The sequence below is a fragment of the Ahaetulla prasina genome, chromosome 1 (genome assembly GCF_028640845.1).
Source record: "Ahaetulla prasina isolate Xishuangbanna chromosome 1, ASM2864084v1, whole genome shotgun sequence".
NCBI classification, from domain to species: domain Eukaryota; kingdom Metazoa; phylum Chordata; class Lepidosauria; order Squamata; family Colubridae; genus Ahaetulla; species Ahaetulla prasina.
The window spans coordinates 193,550,563-193,577,081 of record NC_080539.1 but is presented as its reverse complement, the minus strand read 5'-3'; the positions used below and the strand labels follow the sequence as shown (position 1 = coordinate 193,577,081).

Below are 26,519 nucleotides of genomic sequence, written 5' to 3'. Positions count from 1 at the left end.
GGTTGCTTCTCTCCTTGATTAGTTTCCACCCATTGCTTCTTGTTCTACCCTCAGGTGCTTTGGAGAATAGTTTAACTCCCTCTTCTTTGTGGCAGCCCCTGAGATATTGGAACACTGCTATCATGTCTCCCCTAGTCCTTCTTTTCATTAAATTAGGCATACCGAGTTCCTGCAACCGTTCTTCATATGTTTTAGCCTCCAGTCCCCTAATCATCTTCGTCGCTCTTCTCTGCACTCTTTCTAGAGTCTCAACATCCTTTTTACAACGTGGTGACCAAAACTGAATGCAATATTCCAAGTGTGGCCTTAGCAATGCATTATAAAGTGGTATTAACACTTCACGTGATCCAGGACTAGTTAACAGCAGTGTCCCCCAAGGCAGCATTCTAGGACCGACACTCTTTCTGCTTTACATCAACGATCTATGCAATCACATTAAAAGCAGCTGCGTCCTGTTCGCTGATGACGTAAAATTATTTAACATCACTGACAATGCTGCCATCCTACACTATGAGTCAGAATGGCAGCGCAATTGGCAACTCCAAATTTCAACTAATAAATGCTCTGTCCTTCATATTGGCAATAAATATCAGAACACCAAATATAAGTTGGGCGGAAATGACCTCGTAGATGACCCTCACCCTGTCAAAGACCTAGGAGTTCTCATCTCAAATGAGCTAAGCTCCAGAACTCACTGTAACAGCATTGCCAAAAAGGCATTAATTTTGCAAAGCTTCTTCTCCAGTAACACTATATTGCTAACTAGGGCATACAAAACCTTTGCCAGACCAATTCTCGAATACAGCTCACCTGCATGGAATCCACACTATATATCGGACATTAATACGATTGAGCGGGTCCAGAGATATTTCACGAGAAGAGTATTCCACTCTACTCACAATAGAATCCCTTATGACACCAGGCTTCAAATTTTGGGCTTGAACAATCTGGAACTGGGCCACCTACAGTCTGATCTAAGCATAGTACACAAAATTGTCTGCTACAACATCTTACCTGTCAACAACTTCTTCAGCTTCAACCTAAATAATACACGGGGAAACAATCGGTACAAACTAAAGGTAAACCACTTCAGACTCGATTGCAGAAAATACGACTTCAGCAACCGAGTGGTTAACACCTGTAATGCTCTACCTGACTCCATTGTTACATCCTCAAACACTCACAGCTTCAATCTTAAATTGTCTACTGTGGACCTCATCCCATTCCTAAGAGGTCCCTAAAGGAGGGAGGGTGCATAAGTGCACCAGCGTGCCTACTGTCCCTGTCCAACTGTCCCCATTTATTTGTATTCATTCCTTTATTCATGTCCATGTTCATACTTATACCTGCTATCCTGTACATGTTTGACAAACTAATAAATAAATAAAATAAAATAAAAATAATTAGTTGACCAACCATAGTCCTCATGTAGTCCTCAATGGAACTTCTACATGGAAGAAAACATGGAGTACCACAATATTTTATATTGGGGCCAGTGCTTTTCAAAATCTCCATAAATGAGCTAGATAAGGGGATAGAAGGGGAACTCATCAAAATTGCAGATGACAAGCTGGGAGTGGGGGTGGGGGTGGGGTGGATTGCTAACACCTTTGAAGACTCCAGATTCAGAAGGATCTTGACAGATTTAGACCCTATCCAACAAAATGCTGCTCAGGAGTGAAAATAAAATAAGAGTCTGCACCCTTTTGAAAAGGTGCTTTTCAAAGGGCAACTGGACTTTCTTGTGTTTTTTTTCCTTGACAATATTTCACTTCTCATCCAGGAAGCTTCTTCAGTTCAGTTCACTTCTTCAGAACTGAAGAAGCTTCTTGAATGAGAAGTGAAACATTTTCAAAGAAAAGAAAAACCAAGAAAGTCAAGTTGCCTTTTGGGACACTAGCATATTTGGGACAATCATGACCTAGATGATTGAGAATCTCCATAGACAGTAAGGGTCTGGCAGGAAATAAAACAAATGCACAAGTATACAATTGGCTCAACAGTAGTATCTGTCAGTAAGATCTAGGTGTCCTAGTGGATCACCACTTAATGATGAGTCAGCAGTGTGCTGTAGCTGCCTAAAAAGCCATAGTTGCATCAACAGAGGGAGAGCATCAAGATCACGAGAACTGATAGTACCATTTTATACTGCACTAGTGAGAGATGTGCACGATACAAAAAGGATGCTGAGATCCTAGAAAGAGTGCAGAGAAGAGCAACAAAGATGATAAGAGGTCTGGAGGCTAAATTTTACAATGAATGGCTAAGGGAACTAGGTATGTCTAGACTAACGAAAAGAAGGATTAGGCATAGCTGTCTTCTGGTACTTGAGGGGCTATCAGAGAAGAGAATAAGTCAACTTAATCTCCAAAGCAACTGAGGGTAGGACAAGAAGCAATGGGTGGAAGCTTGTAAAAGAGAGATCCAACCTGGAATTAAGAGAAATTGCCTGACAGTGGGAACCAATTAATCAATAGAACAGCTTGCCTCCCAAAGTTGTGGGTGTTCCATTGCTGGAAGTTTTCAAGAAAAGTTTGGGTTACCATTTCTCCAGGATGGTATAAGGCAGTGATGGCGAACCTTTTCAGCACCAAGTACCCAAACTGGAAAAATGGCCGACAAGTACATGTGCACTGGCCAGCTGGTCTTCGGGTTTCCGGTGCTCCAGCCTGCATGAAGACCAGCTTGTGCGCACCGGAAACCAGAAGAGCATCTGGCGACAGCGCACGTGCCCACAGAGAGCTCTGTTCACCATCACAGGTATAAGGTCTCCTGCCTTGGACAGGGGGTTGGAGTAAAAGACCTCCAAAATCCCTTCCAGCCCTATGATTCAATTGGATTCTATTAAAAAAGAAACAATTTTTTAAAAAAACTCAGATGAAAATTTAATCTGAAAAATAAATTCTCATTCATATTCTTTTCCTTTACTGAGATGCTTGAGTAATGTTCCAAAAAGATGAAATGTTCTGTAGCAAGTCTCTGCCATTTTCAATTTACACTGTTTGTTGCTTCTTATTCAATAACTGCTACTAGAATGAATATCTGATTGTGCTTCATTAACGAAGATACTGGGTATCTGTCACATAAGCACACCGACCGCCTGAGCATATTATTACTTTCATATAGCTTGTTCTCGCCTTACTTGGGTTCAACATGCTCTTTCATCACTGTGTTGTGATTTCTGATGCTTGCACAGCATCAAATGCCTCTTTTATCCATGGCTAAAGAGCATTTTTCATACTCTTTCCCAGAGAATATCATTACATCTGGAGGTTAGGCAGTCTCAGTGTTTGTTCCACAGTTCCATGGCTACAGTAACCTTACAATATCCTGGAGAAGATATGTGTCCAAATGGAAGAATGGAACATTTCTCCCTTAATCATAAAACTTCACTCATCATGATCCTGAAGGCAATCAAGCCCCAGATTCTCCCCAGCATACTCACTCCCCCATCTTAAAAATGAAAAATAGGATTGCAATCACCACAATATCCTTAGGATATTCTTCTTTTCTCATAAATCAGAAAAACCCTATAAGCACCTTTCCAGACTAACATTTTATTATAACACACACACTATTGTGACTTATATCTACAGTATTGCTCATGAAAGCTTATGACTTTTAATAAAATTAATGGCTAACATGGGTCTTCTCTTGCAATCAGTATTCTTTTTGGTATGCTTTTGTCATTGGTAAGAATTTAAATTCTTACATATAGAGCAAAGAGTTTTTGCACTGAAGATGAACTAGGAGAATGGAAACCCTTTAAAAAGAAAATAAACATACAAATAAAAAATCCTTGTCCTTAAATTAACAAGTTATTCCTACTGTCTAAAAACTTAAAACAAAAGCAAACTATAGGTTGAGAATGCAATGCTACTCTAATGTCACATGGTTTAAGAATCCATTCTCAGCATCTCCCATACTCCAAAAGCCAGTTCAAATGAAACATACAGACAAGCCTTAAATTTGTTATCTACTTGGCAACACTTGTCAAATGGAGAATTAATCAGGTGAGGAACTAAGTAGGTAGAACAGTATCAGCCAGTCTATGTAAGACAAGTCACAAAAGCATTGATAGCTTATGTCAGGACCGGTTTAAGATTATTTTGTTGCCTGAAGCAAAGCAACAAATAATGTCCCATTTAACTTTGGTTGAATATCATCCAAAGCTAGCAACCCAATTTTGGTGAATGGAACAGAAAATCCTCTGAGCACCTCCCTGGTATATAGCATTAGTAGAATAAACCACATACTCTCTGGAGTCTTTCCATTAGAGTCATATCTTGTAATGGTTGTAAAACGGGTTGATCACATATTTTACAGTAATGGTTAAGTGGATCACCATAGTCATTAAGCAAATCTGCAGTTGTTAAGTGAATGCCATGGTTAAATAATCCAATGGTTCTCTATGCAGGCAACTTTGCCAAAAAACAAAGTAAATACTGGGATTTGGGGTTTTTTTGGAAAACCATCATAAAATGTTATCATTTGACTGTGTGACACTGCAAACAGCCAAAAAGGTGGCATGACTACCAAGCATCCAAAGCACAGTCATAAGATTGTAGGGGGCAGGGGGAAACCATTGGAATTTTGAATCCAGGTTGTAAGTACCCACTTTGAATGGTCATTAAGCAACTTCCCACCCACATAACCTTAGAGTAGACAATTCACTGTTGTCTACCTTACTTTATAAGAATGTTGTGTCACATATTGCTTGTAGAAATGGGGAGTTAGCACCCATAATAATCTAAATAATTTTAGGATCTACATTCTTATTGGGAGATTTAGGAGGAAAATCTACTGAATTCAATTTCTTTTGTTTGTGTTGTTACTGCAACATAATTGTTTAATAGTCTATATTATAAAATATTTTGTACTCATTGAGACATCTTATACAGTATTTTACAAATGTTTTTATAAATGAAGTTCTTTAAATAGCATCTGAAAATTAAACTAGGAAAACTTTTTTCCCAACTAAGATCAAAACAGAAAACCTACATAAACCTGTAAATAATATTTTATTAAAATTCTTAGCTCAGCTTGTCAGTCTCTTTTATTAAATGAAGCTCTACAACAATAATACTCAGTTAATTAAACAAGCAGGAATACAGCCAATTAGATTGCAAAGTCTTATAAATTTAATTGACTGAAGGTGTTTATGAAAATGCTGAGGTTTTCCAAAACAGGAGTGATGAAGCAGTACAAAGCACTTAGGACCTGTTTAATTTGTCTGCATTAATATATTTATTTTTAACTAATATATTTTCCATTAGTTGAGAAAAAAGTTACATATTTTCTGAACCATAGTTTATTTTGCTTAGAGTTGAGACCATCTATTTCATTACATAAAAATTAGCCATTTGTAGACAAATTTATAAATCGAGAGAGAATTCATGAAAAGATTATTAGAATTTTCTTCTGCTAGCTGGGAAAAGCTTTGCTAAAAGGTAACTTTAGACTCATGTAATGAGTACTCCGACTGAGAATTGTTCCTACTGAGTGTTTTGTTTATTCTGTATTGTCTCTCAAGCACAATATTGTTGACAACAAAGAAATGCTAAAGTGGATTCATGATGAAATTTCCCTATGCAGATTTTCTTCCTTTAAAAAAACAGGGTCAAGGTATGGACTTACAAAATTAACTTACATCTAAATGGTCCACCTGTGAAAACTCAGCACTTTGAAGTTTAATTAAAACAAGGAAGCAAAAAGTATTGATGTTTTTTTCTCTCCACAAATTCAAGTTACTTCTTTTCAGATCACTGAATCGCACAGCTATCAACAAGGTAAAACTGCATAGGTAGGTCAAACATTTAGCACACATCACATTCACTACTTGGAAATTTCAATCAAATTATAGTAAATTAAAGATAATGTTAAGAACATGTCCATCCAGTTCATAGAGAAGTAAATAATATAAAATTTACAAATCCTGTCTGGACTGAAGTAAATTTGTAACATTTTGCAAGTTATTCAATCCAGATATACAGTATGATAGCATATCCTTCCAGGATACTAGATAATTCTCCTGTTGTATGTCTCCCAACTTTCTGTTTCAGGAAAGCAACTGCCAATCGTTTTCCTACCTGGATACACACACATACAAACACATTTAAAATACACATACACACAGAAAGAGCATCAAAATATTCATGCATGCAGACATAACATAAAATGTGAACCGCCCTGAGTCCTTCGGGAGATAGGGCGGTATATAAATACGATTAATAAATAAATAAATAAATAAATAAATAAATAAAATATTATTATCCAGGCCCCTCCCCCAAGGGAATGGGAACCTATAGCACTCTCTCTTGCTAAAAATGTATTGGGCAGGCAGGATAGATGGTCCAGAATGTTTTAGAATAATGATTCAAGTCATAAAGCGATGTGTACGTAATTGACATCTAGTATTGGATGCAACCAATACAATTTATGTCCCATGCCCAGCCTCTGTCTAGAAGAGATCCAGATAATCCTCTTCATTCAGGATTTCTGTGATTGCTGTCCTCCACTTCCTTTATAACATTCTTAAAAGGGGGCAAGTTAAATAAAATGCATAACTTGAGTGATGGCTTCTTGAGGAAGGGACATTCCATATCAACTTTTAAGGCATGCTATTCTTATGTGCAGCAATTAATTGCGGTTTGGTTAAAAGGTAATTTTTGGCAATTAAATCCAGGTCTCCTTTAAAATTAATATTATCCTTGTTCTCCTTTGTCCTTAATGGAGCCTCATTTTCCACTGAAAGGCAGTCATCCTCCTCCCAATCCAAATAAGAAGCAGTGCTTGTTTACCGAGGTTACAAAGGGAGAAGAGGAAAAAGAAAAAGGAGACTTACTTACAGTATCCATTATCTGAAATAAGTCCTTTATCTTTGGTTGTCTGGGTGTTGTTGCAGCCCATGTCATGTTTAAGGTTACTTTCTTTTTGAGTCCCTTTTTGCTTTTATTGTTACCTTTTGTTTTTGCATCTTTGGGTGGTTTAAGGGATTTTAAAACATATTCTAATTTATAGTTATGTAACTTGCAAATTTTGGAGGAAAAGTTAGGAAGGATTCTTTCTCCATTTCTTTCTCTGCTTGTTGTGCCAAAATGGTTCCTACATAGTAGTTTCTCCTTCGACTCTATATCTTCAGAATGTATGTATACACCTCAAAATAGTTCTGTATTAATGGGTTTTGTGTTCTCCACTTCTTTTTTTGGAAGAGTCCCAGCATTCACCTTCCAGGGCCCTTCACAGCAAACAGCTCCAGGAGGAATCAACTTTTAAGGTAGGTTCATCACACCATCTCTTAAGGACACACTCACCATCTCCCAGCTTCACTTGTTCCTCTCTTCTTTGGTATGCTTTTACAAGCAAGGAGGAATCCACAGAAGCCAAATCCACAGATGGCAAAGTCTACCCTACAATAACGCTGTCCACATCTTCAGGTATAAATAAGGTTATTGTTGTAACCACAAACCATAATAACCTAGCATAGCATAATTATAATAAAGCAAAATAAACAAAATAGTACTGGATGCAAAGAGGTCAAAACAATAAATTCAGGGCTATAATTACAAACATAGTTTTTGCCTTCACTACTATTGTACAATAGTACTTACTTACAATAAGATATGGTAAGGTCTTATATGAAAACATATTTGCTCATGAGAAATTGGGAAACAGTTGACTAATATCTATTGGGGTATCCACAACACTCAGATCTAACCCTGCTTCATCAGTATCCTGGAAGAATGGATAACTTTTAAATGAGTTTAATTTTATAAGACTCTAAAATCCCTAAAACCCAGTTTGTAGCCAAATATTGTTCAGTAGCAGTGAAAATAAGGCACCAACAAATATAAAGTCACCCATAATTATAATTCAGTTTATTTCTTGACCACCTCAATGTCATTCTAATGTTTTACTCTATTTTACTTTGCTGTCTTTACTAGTATTCAAATCTCTGCCTCTTAGCCATAACAAGGGATAGTGTTGTAGTGATGTAGTGTAGGGGAAGAGCAGAACAGCCATATCTGGAGGTCACTAGGACACTATTTCCTTGCCCCATAGATTTGGTATGAAGATAACTTTGGAGGGCAATGCTATCTTTACCCGAAAATCAGCAATACAGAAATATGCTGACTTTTAAATAAAGGATTAAAAAACCCATGCAGAAATGGGATGAACTAAAGTAAGGTTTCAAAAAGTTGGGAAGCTGTAGACTTTTTTTCTATTTTTCTACTTCTAAATCCTCAAAGATGCTACTGAGATGTCAATGAAAAACTGCCAGAGATAAGAATCCTTAAAATTAAATCCTTCAGATTAAAATCCCAAATTTCTAACCCATCCTCACTCCCAAACTGCCAAGCTATTATCTTAGAGGCAGAGAATCTGCACAGAAATCAAATGAAATTGCAAATCTAAGGGTAGGTTAAAGGACAATGAGGAGGATCAGTTCATCATCATCCAAAAAAAAAAAAGATACTGACTTATAGTATCTATGTGCTGGCAAAAAAAAAAAGTTGTGTCTCCATTTCTGGTGAAAATCTCTGAAGCATTCACTCTTATACTGTGCCCTTTGAACAACTGTTTCTAGGGAAGCAGTATGCATTTAATTTAAGAAAAGGATCTGTGAATCCCACTGTAAATCCTATTGAGACTACAATAAATAACCTTTTTTATATGTTCCATGGCAAAGACTACAATTATAGCAGGTGCTAACACCTAGAACATGGAGGCACTTGCTTGGCTAATGGTGCCCTAGCAGGATCCCCTGGGCTTTTGCATATATATTGCTGGTGTCAGAAGACCTATGGTGGATCACTCAGTGCTTCCTTGTGCAGTCTAATCTATGCACATATTGAGTAACAATCCTAAGCTTTGAGTGGCAAACAGCAGCATTGCTGGCATTATCCACTATCGGTGAGCTGTCTTCTTGGTTTCTTGACACAATCTGTCACATATATTTATAGAATTGGCTGCACTTGGTTACCAGTTCATTTCAGAGGACAGTTTAGGGCCCAATTATCACCTTGAAAACCCTACCTGTCTGTTTTCTTTGTGAACTTGCCTCTGGATCTCTGGAGAGATCAGTTGCTATGTTCCTCTGACATTTTAAGACAGGAAATGGTGGCACTGCAGATGCCAGTGCCCCATGGAGTTCAAGCAGTGTTACTTGTTATTTATCTTTCACCAACAGATAAAAAGGTTTTAGAAATGAGGATTTGACAACTATTAGGAAGGACTAGTTTTGTTTTTATATGTATTGTTTAATTGCTGCCTTTAGATCTTCATGGGTTTTATTATACTTATTTCTTTGCATTCTAAAATACTTTTGAGTGATTGCTTCTAAAATAAATAAATTAAGAAAAAATCAGTGAAAATGGGGAGTAACTTTCTGCATATTTGGAGCGGAGAAAAAAAATTGGAAAAAAAATCCTAATATTTTCAGGGATAGGGAAGTTGTGCAGGGAATTATACAAAAGGCCTCCTTCTCTACTTATCCCCCCCCCCACTTAAAACACAACAAAACAGGTTTTGTGACTATGTAAAAGTGACAGCTGAGATTTCAGGGCCAGATAGTACAAATGGCACCTTCCTTACATGCACTGTAGCAATTTGGACAGAAGAAGATCCCTGTTTCTGCATTCAAGAAAGATCTATTTTAAAATTGGATGGGAGAACTCTTAATAAAGACTGATCAAAATATGAACTACTGTTCTTAGAAAATGTTCTTGAAAAGCATTAAACATTTTTTCAGCAAACCAGGTTTTACTGTCCTATCCTCATGAATATTTTCAAAAAAAGTAAAAAAAGAAATTTCCAAACATCCTCAAATATAACAATATTAGACTTTTGTGCGAGTTTTCTAGATTATTTCTTGTTTCACAAAGTAGCTAATCACCATTTTCTAGTTCTAAACAATAAATCCAAAATGTGTGTGAGAGAAATTTAATCAACCATGAGCAAAATACTTACTACAGTTCTCAGCCCTCTTATTTCTGTGGATGACAGTTTTCTGGTTAGATGACCTGAAGAGGCTGGTCCAGTTGATAGTATGATAGTAGCATAAGTTACTGTTGTCAGTTATGTAGACATTCCCAGCACTGATGTGCTTCAAGGACTGGAACTGGAGAGATCTAATTCCTTGCTGCTTGAGAATAAGCAAGGAAAGACCACTGGAAAAAGAAAAACAGCAAATCCATGTGTTGTGCATATGTGAGTTAGAAACTTATCCTGTTACTTTAAGAATTTGAAGCTAAAAGAATGGAAAAGCAGTTTAATTTAGGACCCTTCTCTTCATTTTTACACCATTCAATCACATGACACTAAGAGGAAACACTACACAAAGACACACATACTCAAGGTACTAAAAGTAACTTCATAAAAACCAACCATCAGAGATCTGAGCTAACCCATATATGCTATCCCTGAACCATAACTGAAAAGATAAACATCATCATTATCAATCATGACTGATTTATTTAAATGCTAAAAATATAGCCAGCTAATTAATGCAAGCATTAGCTACAGTTTTTTCAAATTACAGAGTTGTCCCTGGACTAGGATGTGCTGGAACACAACCAAGTAGCGAATCATGCTGAATGAAACAGCTGAACAGGAAGGGAAGCCTGCAGTATTTGCCACAATCAGTAGGAAGAGCCAAAAAGAGCCACTACTGTACTATTATTTAATTACTGCAGAAGGTACTTGTTGGTGACCCAAAAGTATTACTTTTCCATATGACTGCAGTAGAAGGGAAAGTGACTGTAAACTCCTCCTACTATTACAATGCTTCTCTGGTGGTCAACAACGTTATCAGTATAACAGGTGAGCATTTCCAATAGGACTTGAACCAAAATTATTGCATTTGTGTTTTTGCTTTTATATTTCCTTTCCTGCTCTGACTTGGAATGATCTTTTTCATTTTATCACTGTATCTCAAGATAGTAAAATAAAGAAGCCTGCCACAGCTAACTTTACAAACTTTAATTTCTCTGTGAGAGTGGTTGCCTATACCAAGATGTGCTCCAAGATGAAAAAAGAAATAAATAAAAATAAAATGTGTTACAAGAAATACTGTATTTTTCATTATGGAAAATGTAGACAGCCAACATCCATTCTAGCATCTCATCTAAAAATAAACAGGACAGGGTTTGTGTTTTAACATAATTTAAAGACCAGAATGGAGTTTGGTCCATACACAGTATAATCATTTCCATAGCTTTAGACCATTCTAGGATTAGTGACCAGAACTTCCTTGACTCACCAGCCGGAGGACCACAAGTGATCTACATGGAAGGTTGTAGTATCACAAGAAAGCCTTGTTTATTTAGATCTACTGAATTTTTAGGTGAGGTGAGGAATAAGAAGAACTAAGGAGGAAAAATACTAATTTCCTTGAGTCTTACTTTTCATGGCAACACTTTGGAAAGTGCCTTGCCAGAACTTTCTCTCTAGGGTTGAGAGAGTGTCTGGACCAATCATTTTTCATACTTAAGGCAGAACTAGAACTTACTGTCTTCTTAAACTGCTGCATCAAACTCTTAACTGCATTACCTTAACAAAGCTAAATAACAAACTTTATGTCTGAAAACAGAGGTTAGAAATTGCAAACACTGATATATAAGACTGGGTTATACAATTCACAGAGGAACAATGAAGTAAACTTTCCTGGATTGTTCTTGCATATCAGTTATATACTTAGGTTCAGGAACCTCCATGCTGGTTGTACACATAGCATTTCCAACTAGCTCTTTCATGCTCTATAAAGTGGTAACTTTTGGTAATAAAGTGTTACCAAATATCTCAATCATCTATCAAAATATTCTTCTGTTTCCCAAGACAAAAAAAACAAAAAACCAGTCAACATACAGAGCAATCAATGGATGTAATTAATCACAGTAAAGCTACAACCTGAGGTATCTTATCACATTATGAAATTGAAGTACCTATTTGATTACTTTGACACATTCTGATGTTTATCTTTACCCTAAGTCTCTCCTGCAGGCAGAAGGACACTTTTCATTCTTTCATTAAAATGTTGGTGATGAAGGCATATTGAAATTCAAACTGGTATTGTATTGGTGTAATATATTATGAATCAGTGTGCAAGTGTGCTCTGCAAATTCCATCTTCTCTGAATCTTAATTCCAATGCATTTCAACGTTTTACGTTCTACATCAACTTTCTTGCAAAGCACTTATCCTAAACTGGCAATTCCCAGGATGATTGTCCCAATCTCTTTGATTTAATAATTGTAAAATTAAAAAAGAATCTATCAGTTTACACCTGAAATTTGTGGCAAAATATTACATAGCATTGTTGTTTTGAAGATCTTCTGTATAGATATGAATATTAGCATCTTGAATAAAATTTACTTATTTAAATTCAAGAATTTTAATTCAACATTAGCCAAAATAAACTGGATTCAAAATATACTGGGTTCATGGTTTGTAGTTATTTTGATGAATTATCAATACAGATAATATTCCAATCTGCTTGCTGAAAATTCCCTTCTCAATAAAGATACAAAGCCTTTGCTTATCCATTCTTCCTTTTTTTACCAGAAGATAAGCTCATTTGAAAAAGAGGTGGATGGAGAAAGAATAAGGAGAAGAAGTTGTACCCAAATTGCAGTTTTGGAAAAGAGCAGGAATTATGTGAGACAACAGAAATTGGTGTGGGGAATGGAGCTTCTTTGCCTCCCCTTTCAGTCTTTAGAAGCACCGTGTTTAATAACTTATTTAGGAAAAATGCCTACAACTGCTCAAAGCTGCCATTTCTAAAATCATTTCAAAATAAATAATAATAATAGGCACCTTGGGTGCAATCCCAAAACATCTGGAGTATTACTTGAACACCATTGGCCTTGACAAAGTCTCCATCAATCAATTGCAAAAGGCAGCTTTGCTTAGAAAAGTTTACCTCTTGTAATGATGCCTTTAATACCATCAAATATAAACATCTGCCTATTGCAAGTTCTTGGAAAGGATACGAGAAGTGGATAAAAATGCCAAGGGCAATCTAAACATCTGGCTGACTGTGATGATGATGATAATAATAATGCTGGCAGCAACCCGTATGAATCATCAGAGCCAGTCAATGGTATTTGTAATGCATTTTTGAATGTTCAGTTGACTGAGTTTCATGTTTAATGAATTAAAGTAAATAATAATAATAATAAGCAAAGCAAAAAGGTCAAGAACTGGAGTGCCTCCAGTTTAGATGAGCTGCATGAATTCTCATTGAAATAACTAACAAATTTACATTCAAGTTTAGCAAACCAGATGAATCTGGTCTGGAAATACCAGAAAGTAAAAAATGGCGAACCTTTTTTATTTAGAAGGATGCAGAAAAGGGAAATAAACCTGAAAATTACAGGCCATTCACTTGCGTGCCAACAACATACAAATTACTTACAAGCATTATTGCAAACAAAATTTATGGATATCTAGAAAACAAGGATTTGCTACACGTACAACAGAAAGTGTGCTGCAAAAATTCAAGAGGAACCAAAGGCCAACTGATGACTGATAAACTGGTTTTGAAGAATTCAAAGAAAAGATAAACAAATTTGTTCATGTCCTGGATTGATTATAAGTATGCATTTGATTCTGTTCTACAAGCTGGATTGAGAAATGCTTAGACATTTTTGCAATTAGCAGCAAAATCCAGAAAGTCCTGAAGACTTCCATGAAGCTATGACAAACTAAGTTGATAGCCTGTTGAGAAGAACTTGGTGAAGTTGAAATCAAGTGAGGAATCTTCTAAGGCGACTCATTGTCACTTCTGTTATTCATACTTTTGATGGCAGCATTAATAAGCATTTTGAACAAAACAATCTGTGGCTATGAATTGGCTAAAAAGGGATGAAAAATTCCCATTTGCTCTACATGGAAGATTTAAAAGTACTTGGAAAAACAAAAGTTGACTTGAGCTCACTGCTGAAAAGCATTGAGGGTTTTAGCAGAGACATTGAGATGCAATTTGGCAATGACAGGGCAGGAAAAATTGTTGAAGATGATGGATTGGAACTTGATAATGAAGAGTTGATAAAAGCAGTAATACCAGAAGAAGGCTAAAAGTACTTACAAGTTTTGGAAGCCTCTGACCAGTTGCACAACCAGGTCAAGGAAGCTACTTCAACAAAATACATAAAATGAGTCTGGAAAATCTTGAGATCAAAGTTAAGTGGATGGGAAATATCATAAAGGCAATTAACACCTGGGAAGTGCCTGTAATATGATACTAAGCTAGAATAATTTATTGCATTCAGCTAGAACCCTGCACCCAAAAAATGATGTTGATCTATTGTACTTGCCTAGATCTTAGAGTAGCAGAGGACTCTTACAGGTGAAATAAACTGGGAAGAGGAAAAACATGGCTTAAATGACTACATAAAAAAACAAAAGAGTAGCTGCTGAAGAAGGTGAACAAGGGAAACCCTCTTAAAAACAACAAGATTCAAAGCAGAATATTGAAAGGATTGAGGATCAAGTTTCTAACTGGAAAAAGAAGCCTATGCACAGTCAATATCTGAAGGACATTGAAGGAAAGGTAAATAAAAAGCTAACATGGAGCTGGTTGAGATCGGGGTGCTGAAGAAAGAAAGTGAAGGTTTCATTTTGGCTGCCCAAGAACAAGCCCTGCAGAGAAATTCCATGAAAGCAAAAATTCAACATGTCAGTAACAACAAAAAAAGTCACTTATGCAACAAGAAAATGAAACAGTGACTCTTCCTATCAGTAGCTACAACAAAATCTCACAAACTGATTATCTACAACATCAGATACATAGAAAATGTCAAGCCTAAAGCTGACCTAGCTGTGGTTGTATTCTTTCCTTTGGGATTTCTGTTTCTATTGGGGTTTCTTTTCACATGGCTTCAGGTTGACACAATCTGGAATTGAAGGGGGAGGGTAGAGATAGATGGAATTTTGTAGCCAAAAGAAAATAGCTCTCTTATGAATTAGAGACATTCCAGCAGCTGACTCGCAGAGGAGGAGGAGGGAAGTCACCAAGCAACGAGCCAGTATCCAGACTGGAAAATGTGATTTATTGTTTTGAGACAACAGGAAACGTTTACTTTTAATGTGTTAGAAAGCACAGGAACCTTCAGAGTTGGCTTTCCACCAGCCAAGTTGATGTCTCCAAATAAAATTGTTCTTTGAGGAACCAACTTGCCTTGGAGTGCTGTTTGCAATGGGTGCATTTCTTGCAACCCTGACAGAAAGCTTTGTCAGAGGTTTGGGATTGAATGTAGCAAAAATTACTGGGAACACATAACATAACATAACATAACATAACATAACATAACATAACATAACATAACATAACATAACATAACATAACATAACATAACATAAGAGTTGGAAGGGACCTTGGAGGCCTTCTAGTCCAACCCCCTGCCCAGGCAGGAAACCCTACACCATCTCAGTCAGATGGTTATCCAACATTTTCTTAAAAATTTCCAGTGTTGGAGCATTCACAACTTCTGAAGGCAAGTCGTTCCACTTATTAATTGTTCTAACTGTCAGGAAATTTCTCCTTAGTTCTAAGTTGCTTCTTTCTTTGACCAGTTTCCACCCATTGCTTCTTGTTCTACCCTCAGGTGCTTTGGTGAACAGCCTGACTCCCTCTTCTTTGTGGCAGCCCCTAAGATATTGGAACACAGCTATCATGTCTCCCCTAGTCCTTCTTTTTGTTAAACTAGACATGCCCAGTTCCTGCAACCGTTCTTCATATGTTTTATCCTCCAGTCCCCTAATCATCTTTGTTGCTCTTCTCTGCACTCTTTCTAGAGTCTCAACATCTTTTTTACATCGTGGCGATCAAAACTGGATGCAATATTCCAAGTGTGGCCTTACCAAGGCATTATAAAGTGGTACTAGCACTTCACGTGATCTTGATTCTATCCCTCTGTTTATGCAGCCCAGAACTGTGTTGGCTTTTTTAACAGCTGCTGCACACTGCTGGCTCATATCTAGATGGTTATCCACTAGGACTCCAAGATCCCTCTCACAGGTACTACTATTGAGCAAGGTACCACATATACGGTACTGGTGCATTTTGGTTTTTTGGCCTAAATGTAGAACCTTACTTTTTTCACTGTTGAATTTCATTTTGTTAGATAGCGCCCAATGTTCAAGTCTGTCAAGATCTTTCTGTAACTTTTCCTCTTTCAGATGATACCAATAATTAAGAAAGATAAGAATCTTGAGGAATGGCAGAAGGGAATTAACAAATTTATATGGGAAGGTAAAAAAGCTAGGGTTAAAATGAAAATAATTCAAGATTCTCGGGAAAGGGGAGGTTTAAAAATGCCTAATTTTAAATTATATTATGAAGCAGCTGCTCTCTCTGCAATAAGTGATTGGTTTAATTTAACAGAGGACAGAATTTTGAATATAGAAGGTTATGATTTGCTATATGGATGGCATGCATATTTAATTTATGACAAAAAAGTGGATAAGGCCTTTAAAAATCATGTGCTAAGAAATGCCTTTCTGCGTGTTTGGAAAAAATACTCTTATAAACTAAATTATAAGGTTCCTATATGGGCAAGTCCTAGACATACAATAGAAAATATAAACATAGAACAGAATCAGGAAATGATTACATATAAAGATCTTTTGTATACTGAAAGAGGTAATTTGCAGTTAAAATCTCTGCAAGTATTAAGAGAGGAAGGGAAAAATTATACTTGGTTTCAATATGAGCAATTACGTGCTAGATGGAAGGGAGATCAGAAAATTGGTATAGAGCAGAACGAGGGAAATTTGGTAAAGCAAATTAGAAATCAGTCTCAGGAGCATATAAAGAGATTGTATAATGTGTTACTTGAAATAGATTCTGAAAGGGACTTGGTAAAGGACTGTATGATAAAGTGGGCACAAAATTTTCAGGAGCCAATATTATTGGAAACGTGGGAAAAAATTTGGGTTAGAAATGTTAAAATCACATGAGCATAGAATCTGAGGAAAATTTTTATAAAATGTTTTATAGATGGCATCTAGATCCTAAAAAATTATCGTGTATGTATCCAGATATGCAAGCAAAATGTTGGAGATGTAATTGTGATGACGCTACATATTTTCACATTTGGTGGACTTGTAAGGACATAAAGGCCTTTTGGATAAAAATTTGGTGGATTTTACAAAATGTTTTGAAAAAGAAGATAAAGTTCCTGCCGCAATTTTTCTTGTTGGGAATTATTACGGATTGTACAGTAATTGAGACTAAATTGATTTTAAATCTAATAACTGCAGCAAGATTACTAATAGGACAATATTGGAAGAAAAAAGAAGTACCAACAATAGAAGAATGGATATTGAAAGTTGCCAATTTGGCTGAGATGGCGAAGATATCAGCCTTTTTGAAAGACAATACGCAAGAAAGATACTTAAAGGAATGGAAAAAATGGATTGACTATATTCAACGTAGATATCAGACTAAGAGTTATCAGACTGTTTTTGAATGATTATGATGTATTATTTTTGATTGCTTTTGGGGGAAGTTAGGAATTGATGATTGTAGGGGTATAATTAAGTTGGGACGAAAATTTTTTAGCATATGTTTGTTTTATTTTTAACTATACCTTGTGCTCGTTCCGGGAAGTCGGGGGGGGAGGGGGGTTGCGAAGGGAGGGGGGAGGAGGGGGGGAAAGGGGGAAAAAAATTTTGTAAAACTTTTTGAATTAAAAAAAAAAAAAAGATCTTTCTGTAACTTGAGCCTATCTTCTGGAGTGTTGGCTATTCCTGCCAGCTTGGTGTCATCTGCAAATTTGATGAGTTCCCCATCTATCCCCTCGTCCAAGTCATTGATGAAGATGTTGAAGAATACTGGGCCTAAAACAGAGCCTTGGGGTACTCCACTGCATACTTCCCTCCATGTGGATGTAGTTCCGTTGAGGACTACACGTTGAGTGCGGTTGGTCAGCCAGTTACGAATTCATCTGGTGGTGGTGCTGTCTAACCCACATTTTTCTACTTTATCTAGTAGTAGGTTATGGTCTACTTTATCAAATGCTTTACTGAAGTCCAAGTAAATTATATAGACAGCATTCCTCTGGTCTATTAATTTTGTCATTTTGTCAAAGAATGCGATAAGATTAGTCTGGCATGATCTGTTTCTGACAAACCCATGTTGGCTTTTGGTTATTACTTTGTTTGCTTCTAGGTGTTCGGTGATTCGTTGCTTGATTATCTTTTCCAGAATCTTCCCCGGTATTGAGGTCAGACAGATAGGTCTGTAGTTTCCTGGATCTGTTTTTTTTCCTTTTTTGAAGATGGGAACTACATCAGCTCTTTTCCAGTCCTCTGGCAGCTCCCCTGTGCTCCAGGATCTTTGAAAGATATAGTTCAGTGATTCTGAGATCACGTCTGCCAGTTCCTTCAGAACCTTGGGGTGTAATCCATCCGGTTCTGGTGATTTGAACTCGTCTAGGGTAGACAGGTGTTCACTTACCATTTTCTTCCCTATTTTAACTTGTGTTTCTAATCTGTTTTTTGTAGTGCTGTTTTTGATAGGTTGGATTGTTTTTTCCTTTTGTGTAAAGACAGATGCAAACACCAAATTGACAAAATTCTTCTAGATGTTGTGGGACTTTTGGATCCAAACAGATATCTGGCACACAATGTGCCTGACATCACTATTGTGCCTGACATCACTATTGTGATGAAAATAGTCTGGTTCATTAATATTGCAATAACAGATGATGCACAAATTGAAGAGAAACAAAAACGCAAAATAACAAAATACCGAGATCTGAAAATTAAAGTTGAGCGATTGTGGAGGAAGAAATCAATAATTGTACCAATAGTAATAGAAGCCCTTGGAACAATACCCAAAGGGTTGCCTAGATGCATTGAAATTTTGAACTTATCAGATCCAAATATTCTGACTTTGCAAAAAATCACTTTACTCAGAACTGCCTATAAACTCAGACATTACCTTCACAACTCTTAAGTGCTTGGTTAGGACTTATACTGTTAAGTTTTTACCAGTCTCAGACTGTGAATCAAATTGAAGATTAAATCAACAACAACAACAACAACAACAACAACAACAACAACAACAACAATAATAATAATAATAATAATAGGCATGGCAATAGCTGGAGACAGCAGAATAGACAATAAAGAACTGGACAAGATAACAAAATACAAAGACCTGAAAATAGAAATAGAATGACTGTGGAAAATGAAAGCAAAGGTAGTATCAATAGGTGCCTTGGGTGCAAGCTCAAAACACCTTGAGCATTACATGAACACCATCAGCATTGTCAAAGTCACCATTGGTTAATTGCAAAAGGCAGCTTTACTTGAAACACTTTACATTCTGTGACAATGCCTTTAACATCATCAAAGAAGAGCTTACAGCTATCCCAAGTTCTTGGGAAGGACTCAACGTGTAGATAAAAATACCAAATCCAGTCAAAACATCTAGCTGACTGTGCAATGAACCATAATACTGTAATTATAAAATCCACAAACAAGTACCGTATTTTTTGGAGTATAAGACGTACCCGAGTATAAGACACACCTTAGTTTTTGGGGAAGAATATAGGGGGAAAAAATTCTGCCTACCAGGTATTCATCTGGCTAGTCCTTAGCCTGGTCAGCTTCAGCACATTAGTTTGCTTGCTGGTTTTGAGGTTGGGGCTAAAAAACAGCTTCTAAAGCACAACTGATCATTGGAGGGAGTAGCAGTTAGAAAAGCAGGCAAAGCACAGAAGACCGCTTTGCTCATGTTGGGGATGAAAACAGCTTCACAAGCACAGCTGATCTTCTGAGGGAGCTCCAGTGACTACAGCAGGCCAAGCGCGGAAGGGGTAAAAGAAGGCAGCAGCTGTTCCAGGTAGCCATTTTCGGCACCGCGTGCAGGGTTACATTAGAAGCATAAGAGGCTCCCAAATTTTCAGCCTCTTTTAGGAGGGAAAAACGTGTGTCTTATTTTCCAAAAAATACAGTAGTCACTAACATGATTAAAATAGCAAACAATGAAAAATACCAAACAGGAATATAAATGGAATAGATGGTACCAAAACTAGAAATGCATTCAAGTGCAGGTACTTCCCCATGTTAGAAATGAGGAAAAATCCAAGCCGCTGTTTACAGCAGCCTAGTACCAAAGGACCAATTACGGAGCCAAAACTTTAAATCAAAATCTAAACACTATTTTAGTAAATTATAATTCCTAAGCATTTTTTTTTATAAATGAGAGTATTAAGGATAGAAATATATGCATGTATACATATATGTATATCTTACCTGTATAGTGCTCTTCCACCAATAGTTACCAGATTTGAAAACACACTAAAATCTGTCATATTTTCAGGCCAGGATTGTATATTCAGGAATCCTATGGAAGATTAAATCAGAGGAGTTAGAAAATGTGCCTGTTACACTTCTGGTAGCATTTCATACTTGAAAACTGTTTGTATTGAGAGCAGAGAACATTTGGAGCTGTCCAATCTGTAAATTTAGAGCAGAGGTTATTCTCCATAATGTTCTCCACAGGGGAGACAGTTGTTTGAAAAATAACTGAAAAAAAACACCTCCAAACCAAATAAAATAATAACATAGGCCCTGTAAAGGCTCTTTTAGGAGCCTTTGTAAGTATCCTGTAAGTATTATGGCTTAATTTTTAATATATAACATTAAATAATATATATTAATAATATATATATTATTATAATAATAATATATAGATATGATTTTTTTATTGAAACATAAAACAAAAACTGAAGTGGGAAGATATATAGTAGGGATGACCATCATATTTTGATGAATTTTAGAGCTCAAGCTGGAATAGATAATTCAAAAGAATTGAAATTTGAAGTAACCCACAGCAGCCTCGGAATTTCAGCGGAGTAAGTACCTCTCTCACTCTCTTTGCAGGAGGCTTTGGAACTGCTTTTGACATGTTCAAATCAATGGCATCAGATGGTTTACATCAGTGGCAGGTTCTAACCAGTTTTACCACCAGTTCACATCGCGCACGCGCTTTGTGCGCAATTGCATGCATACCAAACTTGCATTTCACGCAAGTGCATTGAGTAAAAAAAAAAACAGCTGAGGCATGGCAATCCACTCTGCCACACCTTACAGCTGAGCTAAAAACAAAGAAATAAAGGTAGGTATAGCGCGGGGGCGGGCAGGAGGGCCCAGCTGATGTTAGGAATGAACCGGTTCGCTCTCATATCAAGATTTCCACTACCGGTTCTCCCGAACCGGGAAGAACCAGTAGCAACCCACTACTGGTTTACATCCCAAGTTTCTGAAGGAGATGTGATCTCAGAACTACTGAACAGAATCTTTCAGTGTTCCTGGAGCACCAGGAGCATCAAAGGATTGGAAAAGAACTGATCTGGTTTCAATCTTCAAAAAAAAAAAAAAGGTGGGGGGGGAGTGGATCCAGGAAACTACAGACCAATCAGCTTGATATCAATACCTGGGAAAATCCAGGAAGACATCATCAAGCAGCAGATTTGTGAGCACCTAGAAATGAACAAGGTGATCACTACAAGCCAAAATAGGTTTGTTAAAAATAGATCATGCCAAACAAATCTAACTGCCTTCTTTGATAAAGTGACTAAATTAGACTTCAGTAATTCATTTGACAAAGTAGACCACACCCTACTTCTTCATAAGACAAAAAAATGCAGTATAGATAGTACAATCACAAGATGGATTTGAAATTGGCTAATCAACCACATTCAACATGTGGTATCTCAAGTTTCTGTCTTGGGCCCAATGCTCTTCAATATCTTCATAAATGATCTGGATGAGGGGACAATAGGAGAACTCATCAAATTTGCAGTTGACACCAAGCAGGGAGGAATTGTTAACACTTTGGAAGATGGACTCAAATTCAGGATCTTGACAGACTTGAGCATTGAGCCCTATCCAACGAAATTGTGTTTGGTGGTGAGAAAAGTAAAGTCCTTCACTAAGGCAGGAAAAATGAAATGGCACAGATACATGATTGGCAGTACCTGCCTCAACAGTAGTACCTATGAGAGGGATCTAGGTGTTTGATTGTTTAAATATGAGCCAGCAGTGTATTGCAACTGCCAAAAAATCCAATACTGTCCTAGACTGCACCAACAGACAGACAGCATCAAGATCACAAGAAGTGACAATATCACTTCATACTTCACTAATGAGGCCACACTTGAAATACTGTGTCCAATTATGGCCACCATGATGCAAAAAAGATACTGAGACCCTAGAAAGAGTACAGAGAAGAACAACAAGGGGTCTAGAGACTGAATCATTTGATGAACTGCTAAAGGAATTAAGTACATTTAATGTAACAAAGAGAAGGCATGATAGTCATCCCTGGTACTTATCACAGAGAATTGGGGATTGGTTTATTTTCCAAACATCTGAAGGCAGGACAAGGAGCAATGGATGGAAGCTTGTTAAAGAGAGATCCAAACTGGTGGCTCAACAGACTAATGCAGTCTGTTATTAACACAGCTGCTTGCAATTACTGCAAGTCCCATCAGGCCCAAGGTTGACTCAGCCTTCCATCCTTTATAAGGTAGGTAAAATGAGGACCCAGATTGTTCGGGGCAATAAAAGTTGACTTTGTATATAATATACAAATGGATGCGACTATTGTTTAACACAATGTAAGCCGCCCTGAGTCTTCAAAGAAAGGCGGGATATAAATTCAAAAAAAAACCAAACCCAAACTGAAACTAAGGAAAAATTTCCTGACACTGAGAACAAATAGCCAATGAAACAACTTGTGAGTGCTCCATTTCTGGAGATTTTCAAGAATAGATTGGACAATCATTTGTTCAGGATAGAACAAATACTCCTGCCTTGGGAAGAGTTTGACTAGAAGACCTCCAAAATCCCTTCCAGCCCTATGATTTTATGAATTCCCACCTCCATCTCAGGGTTAGGAGATAATTCACAAAACAGGATATTCTGTATCTGGACTGGGATAGTTTATAGGGTACAGACAATCAGGTCCTCTCATTCTCTGGTGAAACTCAAGCATTTGACCTTGGATGATATCAGCCTGGAGATGTTTTTTTTAAATGTAAATTTTAAATGTAAATTCAGTTCCCAACCATGGCCCTGGAAATCACACAGCGCTTCAGGCACCCTTAGAATTGATCTGCCCAGCATTGTTTTTCATAACACATCCCCAAATTGCAACTATATCCTGTACTTTATCAATCCCAATTTTCATGTCCGGAGATGTTCTCTCAGTCCATCTGAAAACATGAACTGTTACAAATATAACTTTACGTCCAAACATTTCTTTCTTTCCCCTCCACCCAAAGCCTTTTTATCTTTCTGGATAATTAACCATTTTCTTCAATAAATATTTCTAAGAAACTTGAAAATTTTCAGTTAGTATAAAACCAAGTACCATTCAGTGTATTTGGGATTTAATTCTCAAACATCACTTAATATTTTGCAACATGTCATAGGGCTATTTTTGCAGCAATAGAGTAAATGCCAAAACTAGGATAATCTAGAGGCACCATTTCTAGCATCAAGTGATTACCCAGAGTTTTGCACACTAGGTATGCTAATGTAGTAAACCACTATAAAAAATCTTATCTCTATTAATAAAAATGAAACTGCCATACAATAGCTTGATTGCAGAAATCACAAAAATCTAGACAAATCCATATTGCCACAGTAAGAGTTTTCAAATCACTTCAGAATTGGTGTGGCAGAGTAAATATAGTTCAATGGTCAGTTAAGTAAATATGTACAAATAAAAAAGATATTAGGAAAAAAAAGCCCGGAAAATACTCACAGGTCCTTCAATAACTAGCTATTGTCCACAGGATTAACTGCACAATTTCCACATTTATAACACTAACATACACCCAAAAACATATTTCAGCACTTTTTCATTTCTATTGTGCCACAAAAAGATAAAGAGCAATTTCCTGAACATTCAACTGGGCACTGACAATTTTATTTAAGCTCCTTTTTTTCCCCCTCTTCTCATGGACCAGTATAACCAAAAAACGATGCCAGGACTTATCACATAATTTTATATGCAATTGAAAGACCACATCTAATGTTGAAATAGCTATCTTAAGTAGGGTAAGTGGAATAACAGGTGAAACTTGATAAACTTCTACAGTTTAGCCTTTCATAAAGTTAAATGATCATAAATCAGTTTCCTAACAGTTAGGAAAGTTCATTGTAATTATGAACAATAGTCATATTAATGATACACACACACCAGTGATTTATAATGCTTAAGCATACATATTATTTCACTTAAAAATACATAATGATTAGAATATGATATTATCTCTATTTAGAAAATTGGAAGATGGAACTGACCCAAAAGATCAGTAGAGGTAGTCCTCCATTTACAACAATTGAGACCAGAATTCCCATTGTAAGTCATTGCAGTCATAAGTCAAATCATCATGTGGCCAGAACAGTTTTACGATCATTTTTACAACATAAGTTGAATCACCATGGTCATAAATTGAGTCATGCAATTGTAAGTATAAATCCACCTTAACCAATGGCGATTTTGCTACAAACCAGCAAAAACATCACAAACCGCATTCACGTTACTGCAGAATGCTGCAACTGATCATAACTGCAAGTCAACAGGCAAGTGCCCAAATTGTTATTATATGACCATGGCAGCAGGGCAACAGTCGTAAGTTCACATTTAGATCATGACTGTTTCAGAGGCCATCATTATTTCTAACAATTATACTAAGCAAACAATTATACATGGAAGATTACTTGTAATTTATCAGGGCCATCTTGTGAATTCATGGCCTAGAAGGAAAATATGTTAAGAATTTCTTCATTCTTACAAATGCATAAATGGCTCAAATTATGTAGATTACCTGTTATCTCTCTCACTGTTTGGAAGACATGTAAGTTCTGTGGGTCAATCGCTTCAATTGTGTGATATGGATCCCTGGAAGATAGCAATGACACATTGTGGTAATTTGAGTATGAAATTATGCAGACGGATTTACCCCATCTTTACCTTTCCTAACCAGGAAGAGCATTTTCTGCCAATTTAAATTAGTACATGTCCATCACACCTTAAATTTCAGGTGCTGAATTGTCTGAATCGGCATAAGTCTCCAAGATCTTTCAACAGCTCACAAAGCTCCAATCCACTGAGGTCCCTGGTTCTACCACTAGCAAAAAAAAAAAAAGGGGGTGGGTGGGTGGGGAGATGCCCTCTCAATATTCCAGCTGTAGATACAGCTGGAAAATGGAGCTTTCCAAAAGGATATCCTTCACACAATTACATTTTCCATGCATGCTTTATTCTAGTGAACAAGGGAGAGAATAAATCTTCCTTTCTTCTTTCTCCCTCTCTGATCTGAATGATACCATTTACCTAAGTGGATAATGGGATAAAAGCTTAAACTTCTTTGTGGGAGGAAAGAGAAGGAGAAGAGAGAAGCAGGAAGCTGAATTGTTTTCCAACTCAAATTAAAATTTGTTATGTGGACATCATGTTCATCTTACATTTCTAAATGATGTATTATAAAACCTTGGCAGAATGAATGCTGTTCTTGCCAGCACTGGTTTTGCTGCTCATGTTTCCATCTATTAGAGCTAATAAAGAATACAAAATACCATTACTTATTTGATCAGCCAGAATTTATTTTCATGATTACTGTATTTTATTTACATTTCGAATCAGTCTTAGGATAGGATTAGAATTGTTCCACAAAGTTTAATTCTTATCTGTTAAATATTTATGATTAGAAAAAGTCAATCTATTTTTCAGGATGTTGAAAACTGCAAGAGTTTTAATTATTTTATTTAAATGAATGCATGCAGAGATATATTTAATTAATTTGTTTTTAAACACCTGCTGAAACCAATAAGTATCCCCTAGCAGCTGGGTGCATTAATTCTGTCAGGGCTAAAATCTTAATAAATTACATCAAGATTCCTATGTGAAGGCATACTACAGACATTATAATTTCAACAGTGTGTTTATATGTTGCTCTGCCCCAATGGTCAGTAAAGAAGCATATAAACTGACATTTTTTGAAGAATGTCCATCCCATTTGTACCTATCTAAACAATAATCAAATGACATCAATTTTTTTCCTCTTAAAATCTGTGTACTGTCATGTTTAATATGATTAAAATGGAGTTGTTACTAGATTTGGATTGTAATGTTATCCACTCCAGATTTCCAAGCAAAAGGTCAATCCCCATCTACATTTCAAACCAGCCTCCTCTGAAGCTTCATGGATGCCTATGACAGGAGGGGAAAAAAGAGAGGAATTGATCTCAGCCCAAGTCACGTGGGCCTTGTTTGGTTGGGCTGAAAATTGAGATGCAAGGGGGAAAAAACAGAAAATACACTTGGAATTCAGGAAGTATATCAGGAAATCTAGAACTCAAGGAAGTTTTTGGAGAGGGAGAATTGAAGTATATTAATGTATACAATTTAGTTTGAAAGCAGACCACTTATTTAGATCCGGATATTTTTCATTATAAAAGTTGTAATTCCTTTCTTAGAATTATAAACTGACC

The 26,519-nt window shown here is 36.6% G+C and overlaps 1 protein-coding gene across 1 annotated transcript in view; it reads right to left on the bottom strand.

Moving 5' to 3' along the window:
- The window catches only part of ERBB4 (erb-b2 receptor tyrosine kinase 4), a 1,012,642-nt gene that overhangs the window by 211,829 nt on the left and 774,294 nt on the right, over positions 1 to 26,519 (bottom strand). Inside the window, exons 11-13 of the mRNA XM_058186165.1 lie at positions 24,854 to 24,927; positions 20,265 to 20,355; positions 9,970 to 10,169 (exon numbers count right to left, since the gene is read on the bottom strand). Coding sequence (XP_058042148.1) covers positions 9,970 to 10,169; positions 20,265 to 20,355; positions 24,854 to 24,927 — 365 coding nt within the window. The remainder of the gene's footprint in view (positions 1 to 9,969; positions 10,170 to 20,264; positions 20,356 to 24,853; positions 24,928 to 26,519) is intronic.